This window comes from Carcharhinus amblyrhynchos, chromosome 2, assembly GCF_965287045.1.
Source record: "Carcharhinus amblyrhynchos chromosome 2, sCarAmb.v2.hapA, whole genome shotgun sequence".
In the NCBI taxonomy this organism is placed as follows: domain Eukaryota; kingdom Metazoa; phylum Chordata; class Chondrichthyes; order Carcharhiniformes; family Carcharhinidae; genus Carcharhinus; species Carcharhinus amblyrhynchos.
This window is the reverse complement of record NC_137325.1, coordinates 34,130,030-34,154,373: the sequence shown is the minus strand read 5'-3', so window position 1 is coordinate 34,154,373 and position 24,344 is coordinate 34,130,030. Positions and strand designations below refer to the sequence as shown.

Genomic DNA, 24,344 nt, shown 5'->3' with positions numbered 1-24,344 from the left:
CTGTGCTAATACAAACTTGTCTCTTGATGGCTGCTATAAGAGATGGAATATATTTCTGGAGAATGTTGATTTTGTAGAAGTCTCGTTTTTGCACAGAACAGTCTCAGAAGTACAAAGTGTAAGTGTTTCTCGCACTGCAGTGGGGTGATGAAGGAGAGGTCAACTGTGCAAAGTTATCCTTGCAAGATGCCTTTGGGATATGCTACAGTACATTCTGAGTGCACTTCCATATGGCTAGCAAATTTATAGCCCTTAAGTGACTCCTGCCTCTATCGTTTGCCACTCTTAACTTTCCTGTATGCAGATATTCTGCAGTGCAAATTATATTCCCTTCCTTCAATGTTATGGTGTTCACAATCAAGACTCATCTCATCATCTCCTAATTTAATTTATTCTCTCCTCAGTCCTCAAAACTATGGAACAACTGATTTTCTAAATCTCCATTTCTTCCTAGCAAGCTTTTTTTTATTAAATTCAGATTAATCGTTACAATTACTAACAATGAAAGCCCCATTCATCTGTTCAGAATCATTAATGAGGCCAAATGAATTAACTCCACTATTGCCAGTTCTGAACCAGCCTGTCCACTTTAATCATCTGGATCCATTCTGTGTCGAGTCATTTTTGACAATGTCTATCCAGTACTGTCTTGGTCTTCACCGGCTTCTATGTTCTATGTACACAAGGGCAAGAAATATACTCTAGCTGTTCCATTTTTGAAATGTGCCCACATCACCGCACTCAACCTTTAGGATATTTTTTGTAAATGTTGATTCTTGTCCAGACCATGTTCTTATTATATAATTCTTGATTTTTTTAATGGCTTGGTGCTCCCAGTATTCCTCTCAATGAACTCACCTCTGCTATTAGTATTTTCTTGTGAGCTCTCATGAGGGGCAGCATGGTGGCACAGTGGTTAGCACTGCTTCCTCACAGCGCCAGGGACCTGGGTTCAATTCCAGCCTCGGGTAAGTGTCTGTGTGGAGTTTGCACATTCTCCCCATGTCTGTGTGGGTTTACTCCTGTGTTCTGGTTTCCTCCTACACTCCAGAGATGTGTGGGTTAGGTGAATTGGCCATAGTAAATTGTCTTAGTGTCATGGGGATATATATATAGGGATAGGGCCTGGGTGGAAATGTTGTCAGTGCAGGCTCAATGCACTGGGTCGCCTCTCTCTGCGCTGTAGAGATTCTATGGTTCTTATGTAATGCATGTTTACATAGTGACATGAGTAAGCCAGTCAGCCACTGGAGCCCAGTCTGCCATTCAAATTAACCATGGCTGGCTTACATTTTAAATCTATCTACGTTTCTTGGTTCCATTTCTCTTAATAGTTTTGCCTATTAAAAAAAAGTGTCAATTTCAGTTCTGAACCTTATAACTCATTGTTGTACAACCTCAACTGTTGATCTAAGCTATCCTGTCAGTTTCACAGCAACAGCACTGAGGGATTTGTTGAATGTATTGTCTATCAACCTGGCAAATTTCTCTTTGAGACATGCTATATCCCATCTCACCATGTCAAAGAGCTGCTTACAATGCATGAGGTTGTAACAATGAGCACCATGATCCATGAATTTCTCTGAAATCTATCTTATCATGAAGAGTTGATTTTATCAGTTTAGAATATACTTCTATGTATTTTTAAATTTTCCTATGCAAGTTCTCGGTAAATTGTTTTCTGGTTATACTTAGTAAGCATTAGTTCCTCTTTATTCATATCCTCTCAATCTTGCTTGGGTCCTTCACAATAAACTTTGTGCTTATTTCTCAGGAAATACATCCCTCCTCATTAGAAGGTAATGTTTTATCAATTAGAATTCATGGCACTGAGCTTCTGACAACGGCAGTGTTTCTGTACACAGACCAGTGTGACCATTTCTGTCCATTAAAAATATACTTACATTATCAAAATGAGAGCAACTTATGTTTATACAGCATTTTTAGCATAGAAAATACTCCCAAGACCTTTCAGAGAAACTTTAGGAAAAACAAATGGCGAGTCATTAAAGGAGGGATGATCAAAAGCTCAGCTTGAGAAATGAGTTTTGAGGAGAATGTTAAGGGAGTAAAGGATCTGACAGTTTCTAGTAACTGGTAATTCTATGCATGTACTGCACCACTCAGATTGTACCAGCACCATCTGGAGGGGAGGCAGTGGCGTATTGGTATTGTCACTGGACTTCTAATCCAGAGACTCAGGGTAATGCTCGGGGACCTGGATTCGAATCCCACCATGGCAGAAATTTGAAGTCAATAAAAATATGGAATTAAAAGACTAGTGATGACCCTGAAACCATTGTTGATTGTCATACAAAATACTCCATCTGGGTTCACTAATGTGTCCTTCAGAGAAGGAAACTTGTTATCCTGGCCTACATGTGATCCATAGCAACGTGGTTGACTCTTAACTGTCCTCTGAAATGGCCTAGCAAGCCACTCAGTTTGAGGGCAATTAGAGAAGGGTAATAAATGCTGGCCCAGCCAATGATTGCCACATCCCATAAATGAATTGAACACTGAAATCCACAATTGTAATTTGACTTCATGCCGCTCTCAATGCTAAACTCCCTTCCTGACTTAAAAGCAAAACACATCAAAGTTATACCTCTGCTTTGTGCAGCATCTGGTTTGCATTTTTTGCTAACCGTTTCCGGCAAAATGAAATATTTTCTTCAGTACTGTTCCATGAGCTAATACCATTAAAGTTAACACTGTACCTCTGTGTTTTCTTTATAGCTTCTGTTTATTTCCGCTAGGCTTTCCCGGGCACCTTTAGTGGAAGGAGACATTGCAAAGGCCTGTTTCATTTTGGAAGCTCCATCTCGAAGCCTTTTCTGGATGCAAAATGTCTCATACAGCTCATCTACCTGCCAGGGCAACAGCAAAAAAAAAGCAGTGTTAATCATCCGCATGTTTCATAAACTGTCAATTGTTTTCAGATTACCAGGTGAATGTTGCCTTAATCAGTTTGATTTATCATACTATATACTGACCTAAAACGCAGCTTCACTGCCAGGGTGTCAGGTGGGCACTGCCAGTGTGCCAGGTGGGCACTGCCAGGTGGGCACTGTCCAGCCATATCCCTAACTACCCAGGGCCTCAATGGCCTCCAAGGCCCCCGGCGTGGCCATCACATCTTTTCTCCGCTATTGGAGACCAATAATGATTCTCGCTGGCTTGCACCACACCCAAGGGGTAGGAGACCTTGAGACTGGGAGAATCTGGCATCGAACAGGCTAAGCATCTTTAAATGCTACTTCAAATATGCTAATTGGCCTCACGCCCTTTCTGGGTTCAGTCCGGTTTGCACCTGTAGAAAGGGACTGGGACGATTACAAAACATTCAGCCGCCGGCATGAACTTTGTTTTTAGGCCTATGTACTATTTTCTGGGATCTGCAAGGCCAGAAAACTCACCTCCAAATTTTTTTTTCCCTCAATGAGTTGTCAGGATCTGGAAAGCTTTACCTGAAAAGGTGTTGGAAGTTGGTTCCATAGTTTTTTTTTAAAGGGAGCTGGACAAATATTCCAGATGAGCATCTTATAGGCACATATAAAAAGTGAGGGTATAGGACTAAGCATGACTTTTGAAGACCAGTGCACGCATGACAGGCCAAATGGCTTCCTTCTGTACCGTAAACTATAATTCCATGATTTCACAGTTCACATCACTTCCAGTAACATGAGAATGATACAGGCACACTTAAACTGCAGGGTGAAAGTGCATTCGACTGCATCATTGCCCAGTGTGAAGATGCTGAGCGAGAGCTATTCATTTTCTCACAGACAAGGTGGACAGTCCACCAGGGTTTTATACACCTCCTAGTAGCTAGTGTTGAACAAAGCCTAGAATCATGTCTCCAGCCTGCCTGTTTGCTTGAGGGGAGTGGTTAGCAAAAATTAATAATGGAAAAGGGGAAATAAATAGCAAACTAGTTTCATTTCTGAAATAGCTGCTTAGAATTTTGACATGGATCACATTATAGTAAATAACTATTGCAAAGACACGAAACTATTTTTTCACATTTTACTATTGTTAGTAATATTGTTTATTGTCAACTGATTAAGTTTTCTTTTCTCACAAACATCATGGCAATGGAGTTGGAAGAGGAGCTTTACTCAACAGCACAATGCAGTCACCAAACATTACACTGTGACAGTTTGAATGGAAAATGGTGATGATATTAGAATGATAATTTGAATGAAATCACAACTCTAGCAAATAAAGTTTGTCAGTGGGAAACATGTGCCAGAATCGCCTGCCCAAGGTGGGTAAGATCCTGCCTGAAGCTGATGGAGATGCTGTTCTGTGAGCTGCGCCTGCCCCGATTCTGGGGTGGGCATGGCAGTAAGATTCCGACTGTACGCTCTACTCATAATTTTTAGCAATAGAGGCACGGATTTTATCTTCTTCTCACTACACTGACAATGGTCAATGGTATTGAATGCACGCTTTGTCAGACTTTCAGCATCCAGTATTCCTAGGTACAGAGAAAACACTAAAGTAAAGGTGCCCTATTCTGCCTCTTAACTTTTTGATTTGATTTATTTTTGTCACATGTATCAGTTAAAAAGTATTATTTCTTGTGCACTATACAGACAAAGCATACCGTACATAGAGAAGGACAGGAAAGGTGCAGAATGTAATGTTATAGTCACAGCTAACTCTAATTTAAAAAGATCAATCCCTGTGACTCTGCCTTGAAATTTCCATCCCCATGTGTTCTGCAGCAAAGTTGAATGGCTGATCTGATCTATCCAAAAGATCAAAGTCAATGGTTTCCCTAATTGAGTCATTTATTTATGTGAAAATGTATCAAAGCTATTAATATCACATCAATAAAATGACAACTACCTCATCATGAAAATGCATCACATTATTTATATGTGTGGAGTGGTCACGTTATTTGGGACGTGTGGCATGTGGGGTTCTCCCGATCTTCTGCCACAACATCAGCAGGAACCTGGAGATTTGGAATAATTCCACTGCATTTATCATAACGATCTTCAAATTGTTAATTGCAGATTTTGAGCACTTTAACAGTTATCCATGTTGCCGTGTGTTTCAGCTGTGCTTTATAATAAGAAAATGTCGTTGAGGCAAAATCCTGGAACCCCCCTCCACTGTGCGTGTGCAGCAGTTCAGGAAGATGGACCACCATTACCATCTTAATTAGGGATGGTCCTAGCCAGTGATACTCACATCCCGTGAAAGAGTAAAACAAAATTCCTGAAATGATAAAACCCAAATGTGTAGCTTCCTTCTCAGCCAATATGGTAAAGTTTATTCTTATTGGTAGCACAGTGACACAGTGGTTTGCACTGCTTCCTCACAGTGCCAGGGGCTGGGTTTGATTCAGGCTTAGGTCACTGTCTGTGCAGAGTCTGCACGTTCTCCTCGTGTGGGTTTCCTCTGGGGGCTCTGGTTTCCTCCCACAATCTGAAAGATATTCTGGTTAGGTGCAACGGCCATGCTAAATTCTCCCTCGGTGAATGCCATGATCTTATTTCAGCCGTGATCTTATTGAAATCAGCCATGATCTTATTGAATGGCGGGGCAGGCTTGAAGGGCTAGATGGCCGTTAATTTCTTATGTACCCGAACAGGCACCGGAGTATGGCAACTAGGGGATTTTCACAGTAACTTCATTACAATGTTAATGTAAGCTACTTGTGACACTAATAAATAAACGTTAAAACTTTGAACTTCATTCCAAAGACAGGATTTTTACTGTCCATGGTGAGCTAGTGTCATTTGATAGAAATGATATTAATAGCTTAGTCAGGAACTGGTTCATTTGGAGTACTGACCCTGTTGGGACCTCTGTAACCATTGGCGATCATTGGTAATATCTGCCACCTGTTGCACCATTTCCCCTCAGCCACTTCCTGCTACTAATTGTACTTGGACACTTGTCACTTTAGTTGGGGATGTGCAGTGCAGATATGATTAACACAAGTCTTGTGCAACCCATACTGATGAAACACTTTTGTATTTTCTGAGGCCTTCTTGCTATCATAAATCAACCTACACCCTGGATGTTATGTCCAGCTCAAGGCATCAGGGAAGATTCATTGTGGTCATGACAATTCCAACTTCAGGATATTGATGAGTGTTACAATACTTTTGTTTAAATGAGTAAAATGTTTTTAACCTGAGGAAGTAAGTGCAAAAAAGGAATTCGATTGTGCTGGGGATTAAAGAAGAAGCTGGTGACCAAAGACATGTCACAACAAGTCACGCAGGGGCAGATAACAGGAAGAACACGCAGGAAGCAGCAGATTTATTCTACTTGTGAATTACTTTGTTTTGCATATCCTGTTTATTATACAAAATTAGATCTGGTGATAAGAGTGCCCCTGGGATCTACCCAAGAAAATATGTTAAGTAACACAGGTGCTGTCAAAGGCAGTGAAACCCTTGGCAAGGCCTTTGCCCTTGCCATGTCTTGAATGGCCAGTGTCAAATCTACCCTACTTCTGTTATCATCACATTGGTAACTTTGCCATTTTGCTTCTGGGATACTGCCAGGCAGACCCTTCAAGCTATCTGTAGGTCCAGTAAGTTGGACTCACACAATCCTTGTCCCCCACATTAGGAAGGTCCCAATCAGACTGCCGATATTGAGATTCTACATGCAAAAAGCTGTCTGTTGCTGCTGCTAAATGTGGCCCACAATATAACTGGACCACATTTGAAAGGAAAGGAACTTTGTTCTATTACAGAACCACTTCCATTTGGTTTAACAGACAAAAATAGAAAACAACTTCCTGTTGGATAGGATGTAAACGAAACTTACCAAACTTACCAGTCAGACATAGCTACAGCCTAATCGGCCTCACATTTCTTTTAATAGTGCCCCAAGATTTGTACCTCTAGCTCAGAGCACAGTTGGGGCCTCCACTTAGCATCTCTTCCTCATTGCTCCTCTGGATTGCCAACTTAGATTGTGTACCCTACATGGTGAAGTAGGGCTTGAACACACAACTTTCCAACTCAAGAGGTGAAAGTGTTACCACTAAGCCATAACTAACACCCAAAGTATGAGCCAAATATTAGTGAAAAAAAGCCAAGTTGCAATGATCCTGCCTTCCCAAAACATCTACCCGTCAGCTCACTGGCTTTGACTATATTGAGTTTTATCTCTGGATCAATTTAAGTTGAATTGTAATATTATTTACATCTACCTTACTGATGTGGAACTCCAGCCTTCTGACATATCGCTCTATTGCTTTGATTTGCTGTAATGAGAATTAAACATATCATTAGATTTAGCAACTAAGCAATGCACTGAGCATCTAAACAGAATAATCAGAGTAAGAACAGGAAACTGGAGAACAAAGGAGTAATGGCCATCAAAATGTTGCTTTCGTATCTCAATTGTTCATGTAAAGTATTTCACCATTAAACTTATTCAGATGGGTAAATTCACTTTTACTTCTTTAACAAAATTCTGTAGCAAATGTGTATGCAGAACTCAAATCACAAAACCCAAGTACATGTTCTGGGTTTTAAAGCAAAACATTTGACTGGTTGTGTCACTGTAAATTACAGACTCCACAATATGCCCCATTACTATCTGCCACATAAATAAATTATATCATAGTGATGATTATGCAGGAAATACACATTCATACTGAGCACAAGAGGGAATTGGGTGCCAGGAATTTCCTTACAGGACTGGGTGGGATGGAAGGGATGAGGGAAGGGGTCTCATGATTGCCAACTGCAACTTTGCCAGAGCAGTTGATCTTCTATAAAAGCCAAGTTGACTAACTGAGATGACCCCTGACGAAATTCCCAACAAGGATGGCAATACTCATCACTCCAGCTTTCTACCACAATTCCTGCTGGCTCTGCTTCCCAGTAAGAAGCTCACAACACCAGGTTAAAGTCCAACAGGCTTATTTGGTAAGAAATGCCACTAGCTTTCAGGGCTCTGCCACTTTATCAGGTGAGTGCACAGACCAGGCTCTACTTCCCACCATGAATGCCCCTGGCAGGTTTCTTCAGCTAGTTATGTCATTACAATTCTTCATGCAGTTGTTCTGATGTTGTTGAGTGCATCTAAAGAATTTAATATGGGAACCAACACATACTGCAGAGTCTTATCAAATACGGCCTGGATCTTCAATACGGCCCAGTTTTCACCGTACCGAACTGGAGGAATAATTGGGCAATAAAAATCACCACTGAAAATTCAACTGGAGGTTCTTTCAGCTGGGTGCTATCACTTTAGGGCACATATTTCAAAGTTTTCCCTTTCAGATATGAGTCTTATTAGGTCAATCTTGTCCCAATCCCAAAGAATTCCCAATGGGAGTAGCATATAGTAGAGATTACTATAGACCTAATCCATATAGATAAAGCCTCACAAGACAGGATAATGTTGAATAGGTATAATAACCACTCACCTTATCCAGATCATACAAAACTCCCTGTGAATAAAACATACAAGTGTTACATGATGATATGTTGCATTCAATTTTCATTTTCTATAAAATGTTTAAAATACTTCCCAGGTTTGAGGGCCAGAGCAGTGCAGCAGATAAATGAATGAGGGTTCACTCCAAATTGATTGAGATTGCTCCTGCAACAGGATTATTACTGCAAAGTAGTTACCCTGCTCAGTTAGCACTGAGGAAAAGCATAGCAAACAGTAAACAGCCAGATCAAAGCAAAATACTGTGGATGCCGGAATCAGAAACAAAAACAGAAAATGCTGGAAAACCTCAGCAGGTCTGACAGTGTCTGTGGAGAGAGAATAGAGCCAACATTTCAAGTCTGGGTGACCCTTCATCGGAGCTGAAGACAAGGGGATTTATACTGTTAGGGTGAATGCGTAAGGTGAGGTGGGGGTGTAATTGACAAAGATGTCATAGACAAAAAGACAAAGGGAATGTAAACTGCCATGTTATATCAGTTACATTTACAATTCCTGGAATGGGACATATGATCTCTGTTATAATTTCTTTCTATCTGGTGTGATTTTTACAATGCTTGCACCTTATTCAATGACTAAGGTAGGATATAATGTGAAAAATTAATTTCACAGCTCAGTGGGTACTGAACATATCCATTAACCTAGTTGCTAATATTTTCTAAGTTATTAATAAGGTAAATTCTGTAATCCCATGTTCCCAACTCAGAGGAATGAGATCAAGCTAGAACACTGTAGCCCTGTTTCTCCAACACATGCTCTCAGTAAACGCAATTCCTCACTGAGATCATAGAATTTCCCCTAACACACCAGTAACAATCCATAAAGTTATTGACAGGTAGGGAACGAATGTTAGCTACAACAACTTAAATGAAAATAAATGCAAAATACAGATTAGCATAATTTCATGCTTTTACCTTTTAGTTAGTTAGCAGAGAAGAGCACATTCAGACAATAAGCTCAAATGGCTGTTTGCTTTTCCTGAGATAGCACAAAAATGCAGCATCTTTCTTATACAATGACTGACTTAAAATATTTTATACTGTCACTTTATTTCAGCAAATTTCTCTAGTAATGGGCAATGAGCAATATAAATGTCCAATGACAAGGGCAGGGATTTCTACACAATGCAATGTGTCAGAGAGATAAAAATGTTCACAGGAACTTGAACCTTTCATCACTTTGTGGTGTCCAAATGCATTTTTATGTCACAACAAACATGAATTTGCCAGCCTATTAACTAAAAGAGAAGTTCCTTAGTTGGCTCAAGAGTTCTGAAATGAAATGATCTCCAGTTTAACCCCTGGTCCTTATTGATTTTAGCTGGTATAATACTGGGCTACAAGTGGACAACATACTTTGTCTGGGGAGGAGGGGAAAAATCAACTGGATTCTGCTTCCAATTCTTGTCCCGGTGTGTGTGTGTGTGCGTGTGTGTGTGTCTGATATTGCAAGAGGACAAGTTAGGATTTGGCAGTGAATACTTGGATGAATACTTTGCCAAATATTCATTATCTAGATGCTGAACCGTAAACATGCTGAGCTGTAAGGTTCTGCAGGAAACAACCATTTCAGGAGAAGAGGAAGTGAGGGAAGGAGATGAAGGGCTGACTTCACATTTACAGCACCAGGTTTCACATTCAGTGATAAAATAAAGGAGAGGAACTGGAAATATAAAATAAATCAGAAAGTGGTGGAAAAGTACAGCAAGCCTGTAAATATGTGTAAAGAGAAGTAACAGATAATGACATGAAAATAGAAAATGCTGCAAATATTCAGCAGCTCTGGCAGCATCTGTGGAGGGTTAACTTTTCAGATCTGCGATCTTTCCTGTCATTTTTAACTTTCTTAACAGGCGTGGCATTTGGTTTTGATGAAGAGACCACAGCGGAAAAGATACTAATCTTTCTTTTCTCTCCACAGATGCTGACTGACCTGTGGCACATATTTCCACCACCTTCTGGTTTTATTTCCATTTTGATCGTTTGGGCTCCCACTTACCAGCCTGGAATTGCGTTTCATATCTTTCAGCTGGGTGGTGAGCTTGTCTAACTCCGTTTGGTGCACTTCCAGGTACTCACTGTTTAATAACAAAAGAGAAAGGGTTGGAACAGAACACGATTAACGTGCAATGTCACATTTCTTTCCAAACGTCCGTGTTAAATCCTGGAGCAGACAATACACTGCTCACGAGGTGTGTAATGTGATCCCTAGGTCTGCTGGCTATCAACATTGTAAGGTCAATTTAAACAATATTTGCATTGTGGTACTTCCGCAGTCACAGAGGGTTTAATTGATTCTTGGTGGATGGCAGACATTTCTGAGTAAGTGGCTCTCACCCAAAAACAGGATATCCAGCAGAAAATGACTGTAATCTCTCGAGAGCCTGTGTGACTCAGAACTATTACTTATCAGTTTGGACCTGACGACAAACAGAATCTATAATTGGCAGCGGTCAACCTTTAACTGATCAGTTTGGGGATTTTGAACTATCTCAAATTCTTACGTTAATCCTTTCTTCAGGGCCTCGTACACTTCTTCCATTCGCTTTGGCTGCACATCTTTAGGGGTACAATTGTTCTTGTAGGACGAAGCATTCATCTTCTTGAGTTTTCCTTGTGGTTTTTTGAGGACTCCGTTATTTCCAACGAAGGATTGAGACCTGTGGGGAGATCACATCAGTGAAATGGATCGAAAGGAGCTTGCACAAGTGGCACATTGAGTGAAAGCTTAATGTGCTGCTAGATTTGGGGGTTGTTTGGGGGTGTGTGGGGGGAAGGTGAAGCAGGGGATGACTGAGATTGGGAAGGGGATGATAGAATTAAATTTTTTTTGTTCAACAATGTTGTGTCGCCAAGCTGGGAACACAAAGAGTGACTTGTATTTATCATGACCAAGGCTTCAGAAAGTGATTTATAGTCATTGAAGTATTTTTGAAAGCTTTATCACTGTTTGCAATGTAGGAAATGTTCCTGAATAAAAATAATTTTTTTCCGGCATATCGAAGTCAGACCAGGGAGAGACACAGAACAACAATTTGGGTGGTTGGAAGAAATAGGGCTAGGTGGATCTTACAGAGGGCATACTATCAGAGAATCTTGACAGTGCAGAAGGAGGCCACTCAGCCCATCGAGCCTGCACCAGCAACAATCCCACACTGCTGGTGACTATCACACTGCGATAATACACTCCTGGTAACCATCCCACTGTGATAACGCACTGCCAGTGACTATCATACCTAAATAGTATACTGCCAGTGGTTTAACCATTCCACTCCTTCGATGGGAGGAAGTTCTTTCCTTTGGAGGTCTTGGCAAATCTGATTGGCTGGCATCAAGGATGAGGAGAGATTGGGAACATTCTCCTTTATTCTCCTTGGACTAGCAATAGCTAAGAGATGACCAAACCAACACTTTTCAGGATGACACATTTTGATCAATTAGATAGAAAAAAATGATTCCTTCTGGCGAGTGAGTCAATAATTGGAGGTCATAGATTCAAAATAATTGCCAAAGGATACAGAGGAGAGATGAGGAGAATGTTTTTCACTCAAAGTACTGTCTGGGATCTGAAACAGAAACTGATTGCATAAAATGTTTTAAAAGGGGCGGCACAGTGGTTAGCGCTGCTGCCTCACAGCACCAAGAGCCCAGGTTTGATTCCAGCCTTGGGTGACAGGGTTGAGTTTGCCCGTTCTCCCTCTGACTGGATGGGTTTCTTCTGGGTGCTCCGGTTTCCTCTCACAGTACAAAGATGTACGGCTTAGATGGATTGGCCAGGCTAAATTGCCCCTTAGTGACCCAAGACATGCAGGTTAGGGGGAATTAGTCATGGTAAATATGTGGGGTCACGGGGAGGTAGGGCAGGGGTAGTGGGTAAGATGCTCTGTCAGAGGGTCGGTGCAGACTTGATGGGCCAAATGACCTCACTCTGTCGGGATTCTCTGGTTCTATGGAATTGTGCAGGTACTTGAGGATGAGGAGCTTGCAGCAATCTGGATGAAAAGTTGAGGTGTGAGACTAAGCACAACTACTGCCTCAAACAGCCAGTACCGTCTTGTCAGGCCTATGACTCTATGAACTCAATAAGCTTGCTTACAGCTCACTGTCCATCAGGGCAATGTTAAAAAATATAAACGACTGTAAACCAGAATACAGTGAACCTGCTCAGTTCACATCATTTTTATTCCACACTTGCTTTAGCATAAATGCAATGGGTGTGAAGCTTTGTAGGCTTGGCCTGGACTGCCTTTTGGCTGCGAATTTTCCACCTGTTTTTAACATCAGCAATCTAACCTGCAGCAAGGATTAGTGAACAGAGTTGTGTGTATGAGTTTTAGCACATCTTCACACGCACACATTTTTCTTTTTGGGGAATAGTGAGCGGTGTAGTGGAAGGATTCTCGAGCTAATTATCAGCCGGTTGAACCTTGTTATAAACGCTCCTTCCGTGGCCAACAAGTCCTGCCATTGCACTTGAACCCAGAGCTTCTGGGCTAGAGGGAGCAACACTACCACAGTGCCGCAAGACCTATCGTGAAGTGTGAAGACACAGAACTCTGTATATGGGCTTAAATGTGGAGACACTTATCGCTTGTTATAAAAAAACAACAATTAGACCATGTTCATGTACCTACCTAGATCTCCTTTCCAACTGCGTGCTGAAACCGGCAAAAGATTGGCTTCTAATGATACCATTGGGCCCACCTGGCGAAGATGGTGATCCTACTGACATGACGTTCGGTAACCCGGAAGAGATTTCTGTTTAAATAGCAAAAAAAGAAACCTTAAAGGCACAGAACTTTCAAGCAAATCTTGCACTTGAGCTTTCAGAGAACGGTGGGATAATGTTTGCTTAATGAAATCTCAACTGCTGAGATAGTAGATTCATGAGCGCGATTATAAGGATAAGAGAATTGTGTGGCTTACACAGGATAAGGGAAGGCACGAGCAAGAGAACAAAGTGAGAGCGACTACGATGAAGCATGGGAATGAAAAATGAGATACATGTGTGAATGAAAGAGTTTGAGAGATTGAGTGCAAGGCTGGCGAGGTCCTGTATTGTAATATCACCCAGCAAGAGATAAGCTCCAGCTTGGTGCTAGATCAGCTGATTCGAGGAAGTACAAATATTTGGCATGCTTTCAAATTGATGTTTGAATTTTGAAATAAATGAAGAAATTAAGATAATCATAGAATCATAGAATCCCTACAGCGCTGAAAGAGGACGTTCGGCCCATCAAATCTGCACCAACCACAATCCCACCCAGGCCCTTTTCCCAAAACCCTACATATTTACCCTGCTAATTCCCTGACACCAAGGTCAATTTAGCATTGCCAAGCAACCTAACCTGCACATCTTTGGACTGGGGGAGGAAGTCGGAGCACCTGGAGGAAACCCACACAGACAGAGGGAGAATGTGCAAACTCCACACAGTCACCCAAGGCAGGAATCGAACCATGTCCCTGATGCTGTGAGGCAGCAATGCTAACCACTGTGCCACCACTGACAAAATGTGAAAGAAAGCTGTGACATGACGGTTACTGTTAACAATGGATTAAAATCTTCAAATTCCATAAAAGTTTGATTAAAAAAATTAAATTTGAAATGCTAATTTGACAAGCATCTTAGCAACTTTACACATCACTGTGTAATTGTATGGTTTCTTTTGATGAGGCTGGGATAGACAGCACTAATTGCTGAAGATTTGTCACCTCCAGATTTGACTATTCCCATGCTCTTCTGGTCAATATCATATTTTGACTCCTCCCCTTCCCTTGTGGTTCCCTGTTAACTTCATCTAATGCAAACTCTTCCATCTCTCTCCTATCCCACACCAAGGGTGGGATTTTTCACCTTAAAGTGCAACGGTGCTGCAGTGACAGAACAGGAAGTTGAAGAAGACATCGGAGATTAAGAATAGGATTTTCCTACCCTTCCTACTGGTGGGATCTTCCAGTCCTTCCAAAGGCAACCCACCTCCCATAATAGTGAAATCCTCAGCAGCAGGACAGGTGAAACACGCAAAATGCCATAGACAATGGTGGGACTGGAAGATCTAGCTGGTTATCAATGCCAAGCTACCTCCGCATCTGGAAAACATGTTGCTGGGAATGTGGAAAAACCCTGCCCAAAGTCCAGGAACCAGAGGCCCAGATAAATTCAAGGGATCCCAGGGCAGGGAAGGTGGGAAAGAACTGGGGAGGCATGTGGAGACCCCACCACCTCCCCCCCGCCACCCCGGCCCAAACTGTTGTTGTCTTTCTGGTTTCCTCCACAGAGCTTCAATTTGCCCACCACATAAAAATTGAGGCTTGGTGGGAAACTGCCTTTAAGTGGCCATTAATTGGAAATCCCTCCCCTCGATTTCACATTCCCCTCACTCACCCAGTGTAAAATTCAAGTATTAATTTCCTAACGACTCGAATTTCAAATTGTCATTCTATTTGTATTTCAATTCCTTTATGGTTTCACTGTCCCTGATCTTTGCAATCTCTTCAAGCACTAAAATGGCAGCTCTAAATTCTCCATTGCTCTGGATCTGGCCTATTGTTGTAGAACATCTTTCTCCTGTTATTGTCACCTTTGGTTTCAGCAGCCCAAGATCCAGGCTCTGGAATATCTTCCCTAAACTCCTCAAGCCTCTCCACCTTCCTCTCCTCTATCCAGAATTTCCCAGAAATCCCACCTCCTTGACTAAACTTTTGCTCACCTCTCCATGTCTATATTTTGATTGCATCTCTGAGAAGACATTTACAGTGCTTTAAACTGCAGACATTATATAATCGCAAGCTTTACAATTGTGACTTGCGATGCTAAGAATAATGCCTGTTTATTACCCTATTTACTTGAGTGTGGAAAGTTGGTCCTTTAAAGCAAGAACGTAGCACAATACCGCCTGTTGTCTCTTTCAATCGAAGCCTTGTTTTGCGCTCGGAGATACTGTACTTGATACATAGCTCTTTTTATAGATTTCACATCTCATGTTCAATAAACCTCACATTGAGTACACAGAAACTCTTTTGACGAAGGCAAATAGATGAACTTAAAGACTGACCTGCACAGAGACCAATACTTCTTTCAACAGTATTTACTTTTCACCCTTATACCCGAGCCTGACCTTGAGTTTGGAATTGGAGCAAGTTGGATGGCTTGACTGATGATCAAGATTCACTTTAATTTCTCTTAACTGAGCAAAGCTGACTCGTTGCACTTCCCCATTCCTCCAAGCTTGCCACACGATATGTGACTTCTTCCTCCTCGTGTGGTTTGTTGCGGACTACTGTGCACACGCCCAGCTTCGAGAAATATTGTTGCCAATCGCTGCTGACATTACACATTGATGGCATACACAAATGTCTTGATAACTCGATGTAATGTTCTTGTAAAGTATTGTGTGAAAGAAACATCACACAATTTCACCCCAGACCTTTTAACTTCCACGTTAATAACTAGCACTCTTTCTTTGTATTCCCATTTATATGGGGTCGCTTCTAATGGTTTTATAATATGGCTCAGGTCCCATAGGTGCCAGATTCTGTAACAATGCAGCATGGTACATTTGTTTTAATTCATTCACGGGATGGGGGCACCACTGGCAAAACCATCATTTATTGCCCATCCCTAATTGCCTTTGAAAAGGTGGTGGTGATTCTCTACCTTGATTCCCACTGAATGGCTTGCAAAGTCAGATTAGAGGACAGCTCAGAGTCAACCACTTTACTGTGGGTCTGAACTCATGAATAGGCCCGAGTGGGGACGAAACGCAGATTTCATTCCCTAAAGGACATTATAAAGCAGCTGTGGCAATCTGTTATTTTATGGTCACCATTACTCATAATAGCTACTTATTCTAGATTTACTTTATTAATTGCATTTAAACTCGCTAGTTTCTGTGGTGCGATTTCTAGGTCATTAATCCAGGTGTCTGAGGTTTTGCACATGTGCCTGATTCAGCAACGATGCAGTCCTGCTGTGCCAGAAGAAGGCAGACAACATTACACATATGCAAGGTTCCAAACAGTGCAGCAGTACAAAGGTGTTTGATTCAGCAACAATGCCGTGCAGTTGAGAGGTGTGGAAGCAATGAAGGAGTGTGTCGGATTCAGCAGCACTGCACTTGCTTGAAATCAGACAACAAAGAGGAACTGCGTATATGCAGAACTCACATTATAATTGGCCCAAAGTCACAAAAGCAAAGTAACAGTGCATGCAGAGAGTGCGGCATTACGGGATCACCCTTGTCCAAACTTCAGGACAATTTTATAAACCTAAGCTATCAATGAGGAACCCTGTCCAGCAGCCATGCATACTGGGTGAATGTGAATAGATACACACAACTTTCACCCAGAGAAATGGAATGGACTGTTAACCACAAGCAGTGTGCAAGTGATCTTCCAATATGTAGAACCATCAGCAGCAGGCATTTGTAAAACAGGTTCCTTACAGTCTTCAGTGTTGTACATAACAAGTGTTTACTTCATTTTTCATTAATACAGCTTGTTCTTTTATTACTTATTAGTGTCACAAGTAGGCTTACATTAACACTGCAATGAAGTCACTGTGAAAAATCCTCTCGTCGCCACACTTCGGCATCTGTTTGGGTACACTGAGGGAGAATTTAGCATAGCCAATGCATCTAAGCAACACGTCTTTGGGTTATGGGAGGAAACTGGAGCAGATATGGGGAGAATGTGCAGATTCTGCACAGACAGTGACCCAAGCCGGAATTGAACCCGGGTCCCTGGCGCTGCAAGGCAGCAGTGCTAATCATTGTGCCACCCATTGTTTTGCCTACTCTGTGGGGAAAAGTAATTCAGAGGTTCACAGAAAAAATTGCAGCTAAAACATATGAATGCTAAGCCTTAAAGTTTTAATTTGTGTATTTTTCCCTTGTAACACTATTAAAGATGGTTTGAAATTCAGTAATAGAAAACTGGATTTGTTCAAGACTCTGGCATCACTAGGGAACTACTTACCTCAAGAATTATAATTGAATGGTAAAGCATCACAATAATATTTTAACACTTGACGTATACTGAACCATATTTTGAGGTCAGGAAGAGGTCAAGGCTAGCCCAGTACAGTAACCTCACTAAAGTTTATTTGTGGAACTAGGCAATTCTTCTTGTTATCAGTTGTTATCAGCAATGCATATGCTAACATCCATCTCACACAATCTCATTAAGTATGCTTTGTGCCAACATTACTTAAATCTGCACTATATACTAATGTAGTTCATGCTCCTACATAAACTAATGCTATGGGATGTGGGTGCCTTCAGACTTTCCCTTGATGCAGACACTAAAGAGTACTAGTGGGTTTTGCATCTCTTCAGGCTTATGGATGCAAAGCAGGCTAGTTTAGACAGACTGCCCAATAGTCATTGGTCATTAGTCCCATACTGCTAAGTCATGGGAATGATTTTCTCGACATCCTTAGCAGATGCCTAAAAGAGGCATTAGATGTCTTAAATATGTCAATGAGGGGCCTAATGCCTGTTGAAGGACCCCCCTACCCTTGACAAAATTTGTTCCTGTTGAGTGGGGGAGGGGACATGAAGGTGTTCAAGGTGCTTTAGCACTTTCCTTGACTACCAATTCCAGTCAGCACTTGAATTTTTAAAAAATCTACTGTGAGCCAAGAGTAGCAGATTTGGGCCAGAGTTCTCCAGCCACTTACGCCAGTGGGATTCTCCCGTCTCACTGCAGTGAATGGAGATTTGGCTGAATGCCAATTCTCCGTCCTCTTTGGCAGAGATAGTGGGTGTGAACGGCCAGAAAATTCCAACTCCGTTCTCCCATGCTCCACAGTTTTGGCAGTGACACCCTGCCCTCAGTCCCCACTTCCTCAGTGCCTGATTACCACCACCATCATCCCCACCTCCCCCCGCCCCCAAACCCCGGCCTCCACTGGACCCCTCTGAAATTCACTGATAACTGCTGCTGGCTGTCCAATATTAACTTGATCTGTTGGACAAGTTGCCCATGGGAGGTGTGGCCATTGACAGCAGCTGAAGAAATAAGTGGGGCCCAAGATTGAATATTTCAGGATGGCCTCCACCGTCCATGTTTGAGCCCAGATTTTCAAGAGGCTACCATGATCCCAGTGTAAGGGTTGGGATAATCCACCATTGCTATCATTAGAGATCCATGGGGAAAGGCAGAAGAAGGGGCAGACAGCATCACTTGAGTTCACCATGGTGACAGGGTCCAGCAGCCCCATTGTGAAAGGAAATGGTGAGACCTGAAGACAAGGTTAATTCTTCAGGTCAAAATTCCGACCTGAACCCACTAACCCCACGTCTATCCCTACTCCATAGGGCCCCAAATCCATCAACCATTTGACAAACATGATTCTTCTAACATCTTATTTTAATGGTAGGTAAAGGCGAACACTTAACAAATGGAGACTTACCATTCTACCGTAACTAAGAGGTGCAACACAAGGGGCTACAGAAGCACTGATGCAGGATGGGCATCACTGCTCTGGGCGCTGCCTGTACTATGCAGTGCCTGATATATAATCCCATTAACTGCAATCAGGCACTGTGTAAAGCAGCAGCTAACCAACACCGCCTACTTTTTCTCACCAAGTCAAATTTCTAGCCCAAACACTTCTCCATATTGCAATAAGGAGCAAGTCTTCCCCCAAATATGAACTTATTTTCTTCCACCTCTCGTGACTCCACCTTGTCTATCTGCTCAGGTTGACACCACTGCTTTCCTCCCATTTTTGGCACGGGCCTACTTTTACAATTTATTTTGTTTTATCAATTATTTAAGAAGGGTCTCTTTGAATCATACCATAAATAATTCACAAGAGTCAATGCCAGTCACAAGATCAGGATCACAACATTCAAGGCAGTTATCGTTGTCAATCGTATATCTTGTGACAATGTCGAGCAAGCTGCAGAGACTGTCAGGCTAACGCTACTGAGGAGATAATGTTGGGGCAGCGTGATTAAACAATTTCACTCAGTCTCTATGCCTTGTCCTCTCCTGATGTAGCCAGCAACAACGTCCATTTGTATACTGCCTTGGACAGAGTAAAACATCCCAGCAGCCCAAAATCTGACACAAAGCTACATAAGCAGTCATTAGGAAAATTAACCAATAGTTGGTCAAAGAAATATTTTGAAGGAGGAGATAGAGGTCAAAGTGTGGAGAGGTAAATTAGGGAATTACAGAGATTAGAGCCGAGATTGCTGAAGGCCTGCCACTAATGGTGGAGTGATTAAAATTAGGAGAGTTGGAGAGATCGCAGATAGTTGTAGGGTTAGGGTGGATATCTACTTCCACCTTGTTGAAACTGCCATTCTCCATCTGCCAGCAGGAAGCCTCGCTCAGTACGCTATCCACACCAGCAAATTCAGGCCATGTTTACTTTCCCTTCCTTTTATTGGGCGGAGCAGAGGTGGGATGGGTTCAGGAGATATCCTGATATTCCCAGATTGCAGTTGAGGCTGACAGCTGCAGACCCGGAAGATCAGTCCCTGTGTTAGAACCTAGGTCAATAGGACCATGTATCCCATCTCTGCCCTCACACCCAGGCAAACTCATACACAATCACTTCCAGATGTCACCACAAAACAGTCAGGCATGTGACCTATGATTCACATTGTGCAGTGTTCCCTCAGTCTTGCACTGAGTTGCAAGCCTGGATTATCACATAGAATCCCTATAGTGCAGAAGGAGGCCTTTCGACCCATTGAGTCTGCAGTGACAACAATCACATCCAGGCCCTATCCCTGTAATCCAATGTATGTACCATCCTAATCCCCTGACACTAAGGAAAAATTTAGCATGACCAATCAACCCAACCCGCACAGCTTTGGAGTGTGAGAGGAAACCGGAGCACTCGGAGGAAACCCATGCAGACAACGGGAGAATGAGCAAACTCCGCACAGAGGAGTGAGCCAAGGCTGGAATTGAACCAAGCTCCCTTGAGCTGTGAGGCAGCAACACTAACTACTGTGCCACCCAAATATCTGTGGAGTGGGTCTTGAATCCACAATCTTTGAACTCAGACGCAAAGGTTTACCAACTGAATCATTGCCGTATAAACTGGTTTCTATTGAACCTTCACCAGAGCTACAGTGCTGGAGTGAGGGGAACCCAGAAGAAATTACCAAAGCTGGGTCAGACCCCACACACACCCCAAACTGTTGTCTCCAGTCAAAAACAATTCATTCAGGAAAGGTCACAGAATAAAACGGGCATCAATCTTAACACTTCTTTTTCTAATCATAACTAGTACTAATTTACCTGAAATGAATAATTAAAATTGCATGTGCTTGCATAAAAAGTGAAGTGGAACACTCCGCATTAACCGACCCATAAGAGGAACTGAATTAACCTCTCTTGAGCATTCATACTTCAATATGAGGTACCTTAGTTTAATAAGAACCTTAATAGATTGATTTGACCTCATTAATTGCTTCATGACAGCATATAATCATTTCTTGTGTCACCTTGAGGCCTCAAATGATGAAAGAGCTGAAAGTGATACAAAGAGAAGGTCAGACTGTTGTGCGTCTTTTTTCAGCAAAAGGTGCACTAAACCATTCATCTGAGGAAGGAAATCAGCTCAAGGACAAGAAAATACCAAGCAATTAAAGTTCTTGTAAGACCTGGAGATTGACAGTCTGTGGTGAAGTCACACTTATTGACAGGGACTGGATGAATAAATTTTTTGTATGTACACACATAAGGTGACAATGAATTGGGGAAGACAAACTTCAAAAAACGCTAATGCTAACGTTGTGGTGTGGCATTTTAGCATCATCAAGAAACTTCAGGCTTTGTTAAGATATTTATTGAAGAGAGAAAAAAGAGTTGCAGCTCTAGGCAGTCCTGAAGTCAGGTTGCAGTCTCTATGATGTTATCTACATGGTTGCTAGACGTATTCTGCCCAGAAGAAGATTCCATCCTCTGGGGTGATCACTCACTTTCAGTTCCCTTCAGTCCCTCAAGTCAGGTAACCCACTTCTGTTGCACTGTCTTAATGGGACAGATGCCGCATACTCAACAGCTAATGGTTTGAGACTAAGACAGTCAATTCAATGGAAAATGCTGACCTTCCAATCAATTTTGCTGCAGTAAGCTCCTACATGGAAGCATGACCAAAAATAATAACATGAGATAAGGGCTTTGGGAGAAGGAAATCCCCATTTGAAACAATATTTAAGAATGGTGTTTAGATATTGGGGCTGAAACTGCTTGACTGGTCACAGGCTTGGGGAGGAGAAGAAAGAAAGTGGCTTGCATTTATAAAGCTCAATTCATAACTTCAGAGCATCCCAAAACACTCACACAAAATGCAGTCAGTTTGAAATGTTTTCACTCCTATAATGTACAAAATGCAGCAGTCAAATTGCACACAGATTACTAGGAGGAAAATGACCAGAGAATCTGTTTTAATGATCTTATTAAAGGATAAATATTGGGCAGGATTCCAGGGAGAATTCTCCTGCTCTCCTTTAAAATAATGCCAACGAGATCTAATACATCCGCTGAAAAATAAATAAACATCTCAACTGAAATATAACACCTCTGACAATGTAGCACTGTCGCAGTGCTGTATTAGTGAGTCATCTCGGATCATATGCTCAAATTAATGGAGTACAATTTGAATATACAGTCTGCTGACTCAGAAGAGTGTTACCAACTGAACCACTGATGACACCTGTACCTCCTTCTGTCCCTTATTCAGCATTCATATCAGAAGGAATTGAAACGTGTTTTTTGAAAATTTATTTCTTTAGAGTGTCACTGGTTAGGCATGAATTTATTGCCCACCCCTAATTATCCTTGAGAAGGTGGTGGTGAGCACGTTCTTGAACTGCCGCAATCCATGTGGTATAGATACACTTAATTAATAGTTAAAAGGATCCCTACAGTGCGGAACGAGGTTATTCGGCCCGCTGAGTCTGTACCAACTCTCTGACAGAGCATCTCACCCAGGCCCATCCACTGCCCAATCCCCATAAACCTTCACATTTATCTCACTTATCCCCCTAACCTACATATCTTGGGTATGAATTCCAGAATTTTGACCCAGTGACAGTGATATATTTCCAAGCCAGGATGGTGAGCTCCCTACAGGGGAGCGGAGTGAAACATTGAAAGCTGTGGAGAAAGAAATTGGCTCCAAACCAGTCTGCCCCTTTGGTCTAAAAAAGCTAACCATTAAAAGCAGGAATAACAGAGGGCCATCTATCACATAAGAACATAAGAACATAAGAAATAGGAGCAGGAGTAGGCCACCCAGCCCTTCGAGCCTGCCCCGCCATTCAATAAGATCATGGCTGATCTGTCGCTGCTTAGTTCCACTTTCCCGCCCTCTCCCCATAACCCTTAATCCCCTCTCCTATCAAAAACCCATCAACCCGCGTCTTAAAAATATTTAGCGAGGCAGCCTCCACCACTTCAACGGGCAGAGAATTCCAGAGATTCACCACCCTTTGAGTGAAGAAGTTCCTCCTCAACTCTGTTCTAAACCGCCCCCCTTTTATCTTGAGGCTGTGCCCCCTAGTCCTACTGTCTTTTCTGAGCGGGAAGAGTCTTTCCACCTCTATCCTGTCCATCCCATTCATCATCTTATACGTCTCAATGAGATCTCCCCTCATTCTTCTAAACTCTAAGGAGTACAAGCCTAGTTTATTCAGCCTCTCCTCATAGCTCAACCCCCTCAACTCCGGTATCAGCCTAGTAAACCTCCTCTGCACTCCCTCGAGCTTGTTCTCCAATCAGTTAGATCATGGCTGATCTGTATCTTAATTCTTGCTACCCAGCCAGGTTCCATAATATTGAATATCCTTACCTCGTACAAACCTAAAATCTCAGTTGTGGAATCTTTGGCCTGCTTAAACTTAATAGATTTTTTCATTCAGAGCTCCAGATTTCCTCTAGTGCAAAGAAATGTATCCTACATCATGCTCAAAGAGCCACGCTCATTTTAAGGTTATGCCTTCTTAATGTGGACTCACCCACCAGAGGAAATAAGTTACTCTCCAAGAACCTCTGACTTTGTCCATGGCTGGGATTCTTGGATGCCATTGCAGTGAATGGAGTTCTGGCTGTGTACCAAATACTGGCAACAAGGGTGGGAATGGACAAGATCAGAGAACCCTGCCCACTAGAAAGAACTGGTGCTCATCTGTAGGGAATCAATTCCATTAATCACGTACCCCAATGGGTATCAGAGGATCTATTCTGAGGCTCAGGACAGTCTTCGCTTAATGACTGACTGACAACAAATATCGATTCCCACAAAAGCAACCTTTCAAAAAGCAAGCATGTCATAGATAACAGAGACAACTGCTGGCTGACATTACTAAAAAGTAGTGCAGTGCTGCTCTGTTGTTCCGATGTTAATCCAAAACTTCATTCTTTCATTCGCAAACCTATCTCCTTTTTTCCACAACCTTGCCCTACAGAGGTTCAGACACAAAATCTAGTCAGCTTCTGACATGTGACCCAAAAGGGCAACCTATACACAAAAGAAAACACACCTTCCTATTTAATTTCCCTATGAAAACAAGTAAATGGAAGTTTTGTCAAACTATTTGTGGGCAGGCAATCAGCCAAAAGAAACAATACATTTCTCTTCACATCAAATAAACTGGTTTACCAGAACTTTGTCTTTACTGGTACAGGATCCTAGATTGTCATGGGGGTCTGAGATTTCTCAAGCTTCTCAACTTTGCCACTGTAACTTAAGTAGAAATTCAATGGAAACCCAGAATCGCATGAGTGAAACCGAACAAACTTCTGTTGACACAGTGGTGGTGGAGGGTGAGAAGGAGTGAGGAAATCCATCATGTTTCTAATGTCCATGCAGGCTAAATAGATACTAGAGCCAGTTTTAACTTCACTTTCCTATGGTCAAAGACATGACCA

At 42.1% G+C, this 24,344-nt stretch overlaps 1 protein-coding gene across 4 annotated transcripts in view; it reads right to left on the bottom strand.

Annotated features, from left to right (window-relative positions):
* Nucleotides 1-24,344, bottom strand: part of ripor2 (RHO family interacting cell polarization regulator 2) — an 83,091-nt gene that overhangs the window by 43,546 nt on the left and 15,201 nt on the right. For all 4 annotated transcript variants that reach the window (XM_080204339.1, XM_080204341.1, XM_080204338.1 and 1 more), the window contains exons 2-7: nt 13,079-13,202; nt 10,949-11,104; nt 10,444-10,522; nt 8,417-8,440; nt 7,190-7,243; nt 2,721-2,870 (exon numbers count right to left, since the gene is read on the bottom strand). In XM_080204339.1, coding sequence (XP_080060465.1) covers nt 2,721-2,870; nt 7,190-7,243; nt 8,417-8,440; nt 10,444-10,522; nt 10,949-11,104; nt 13,079-13,176 — 561 coding nt within the window. In that variant the 5' untranslated portion in view covers nt 13,177-13,202. The remainder of the gene's footprint in view (nt 1-2,720; nt 2,871-7,189; nt 7,244-8,416; nt 8,441-10,443; nt 10,523-10,948; nt 11,105-13,078; nt 13,203-24,344) is intronic.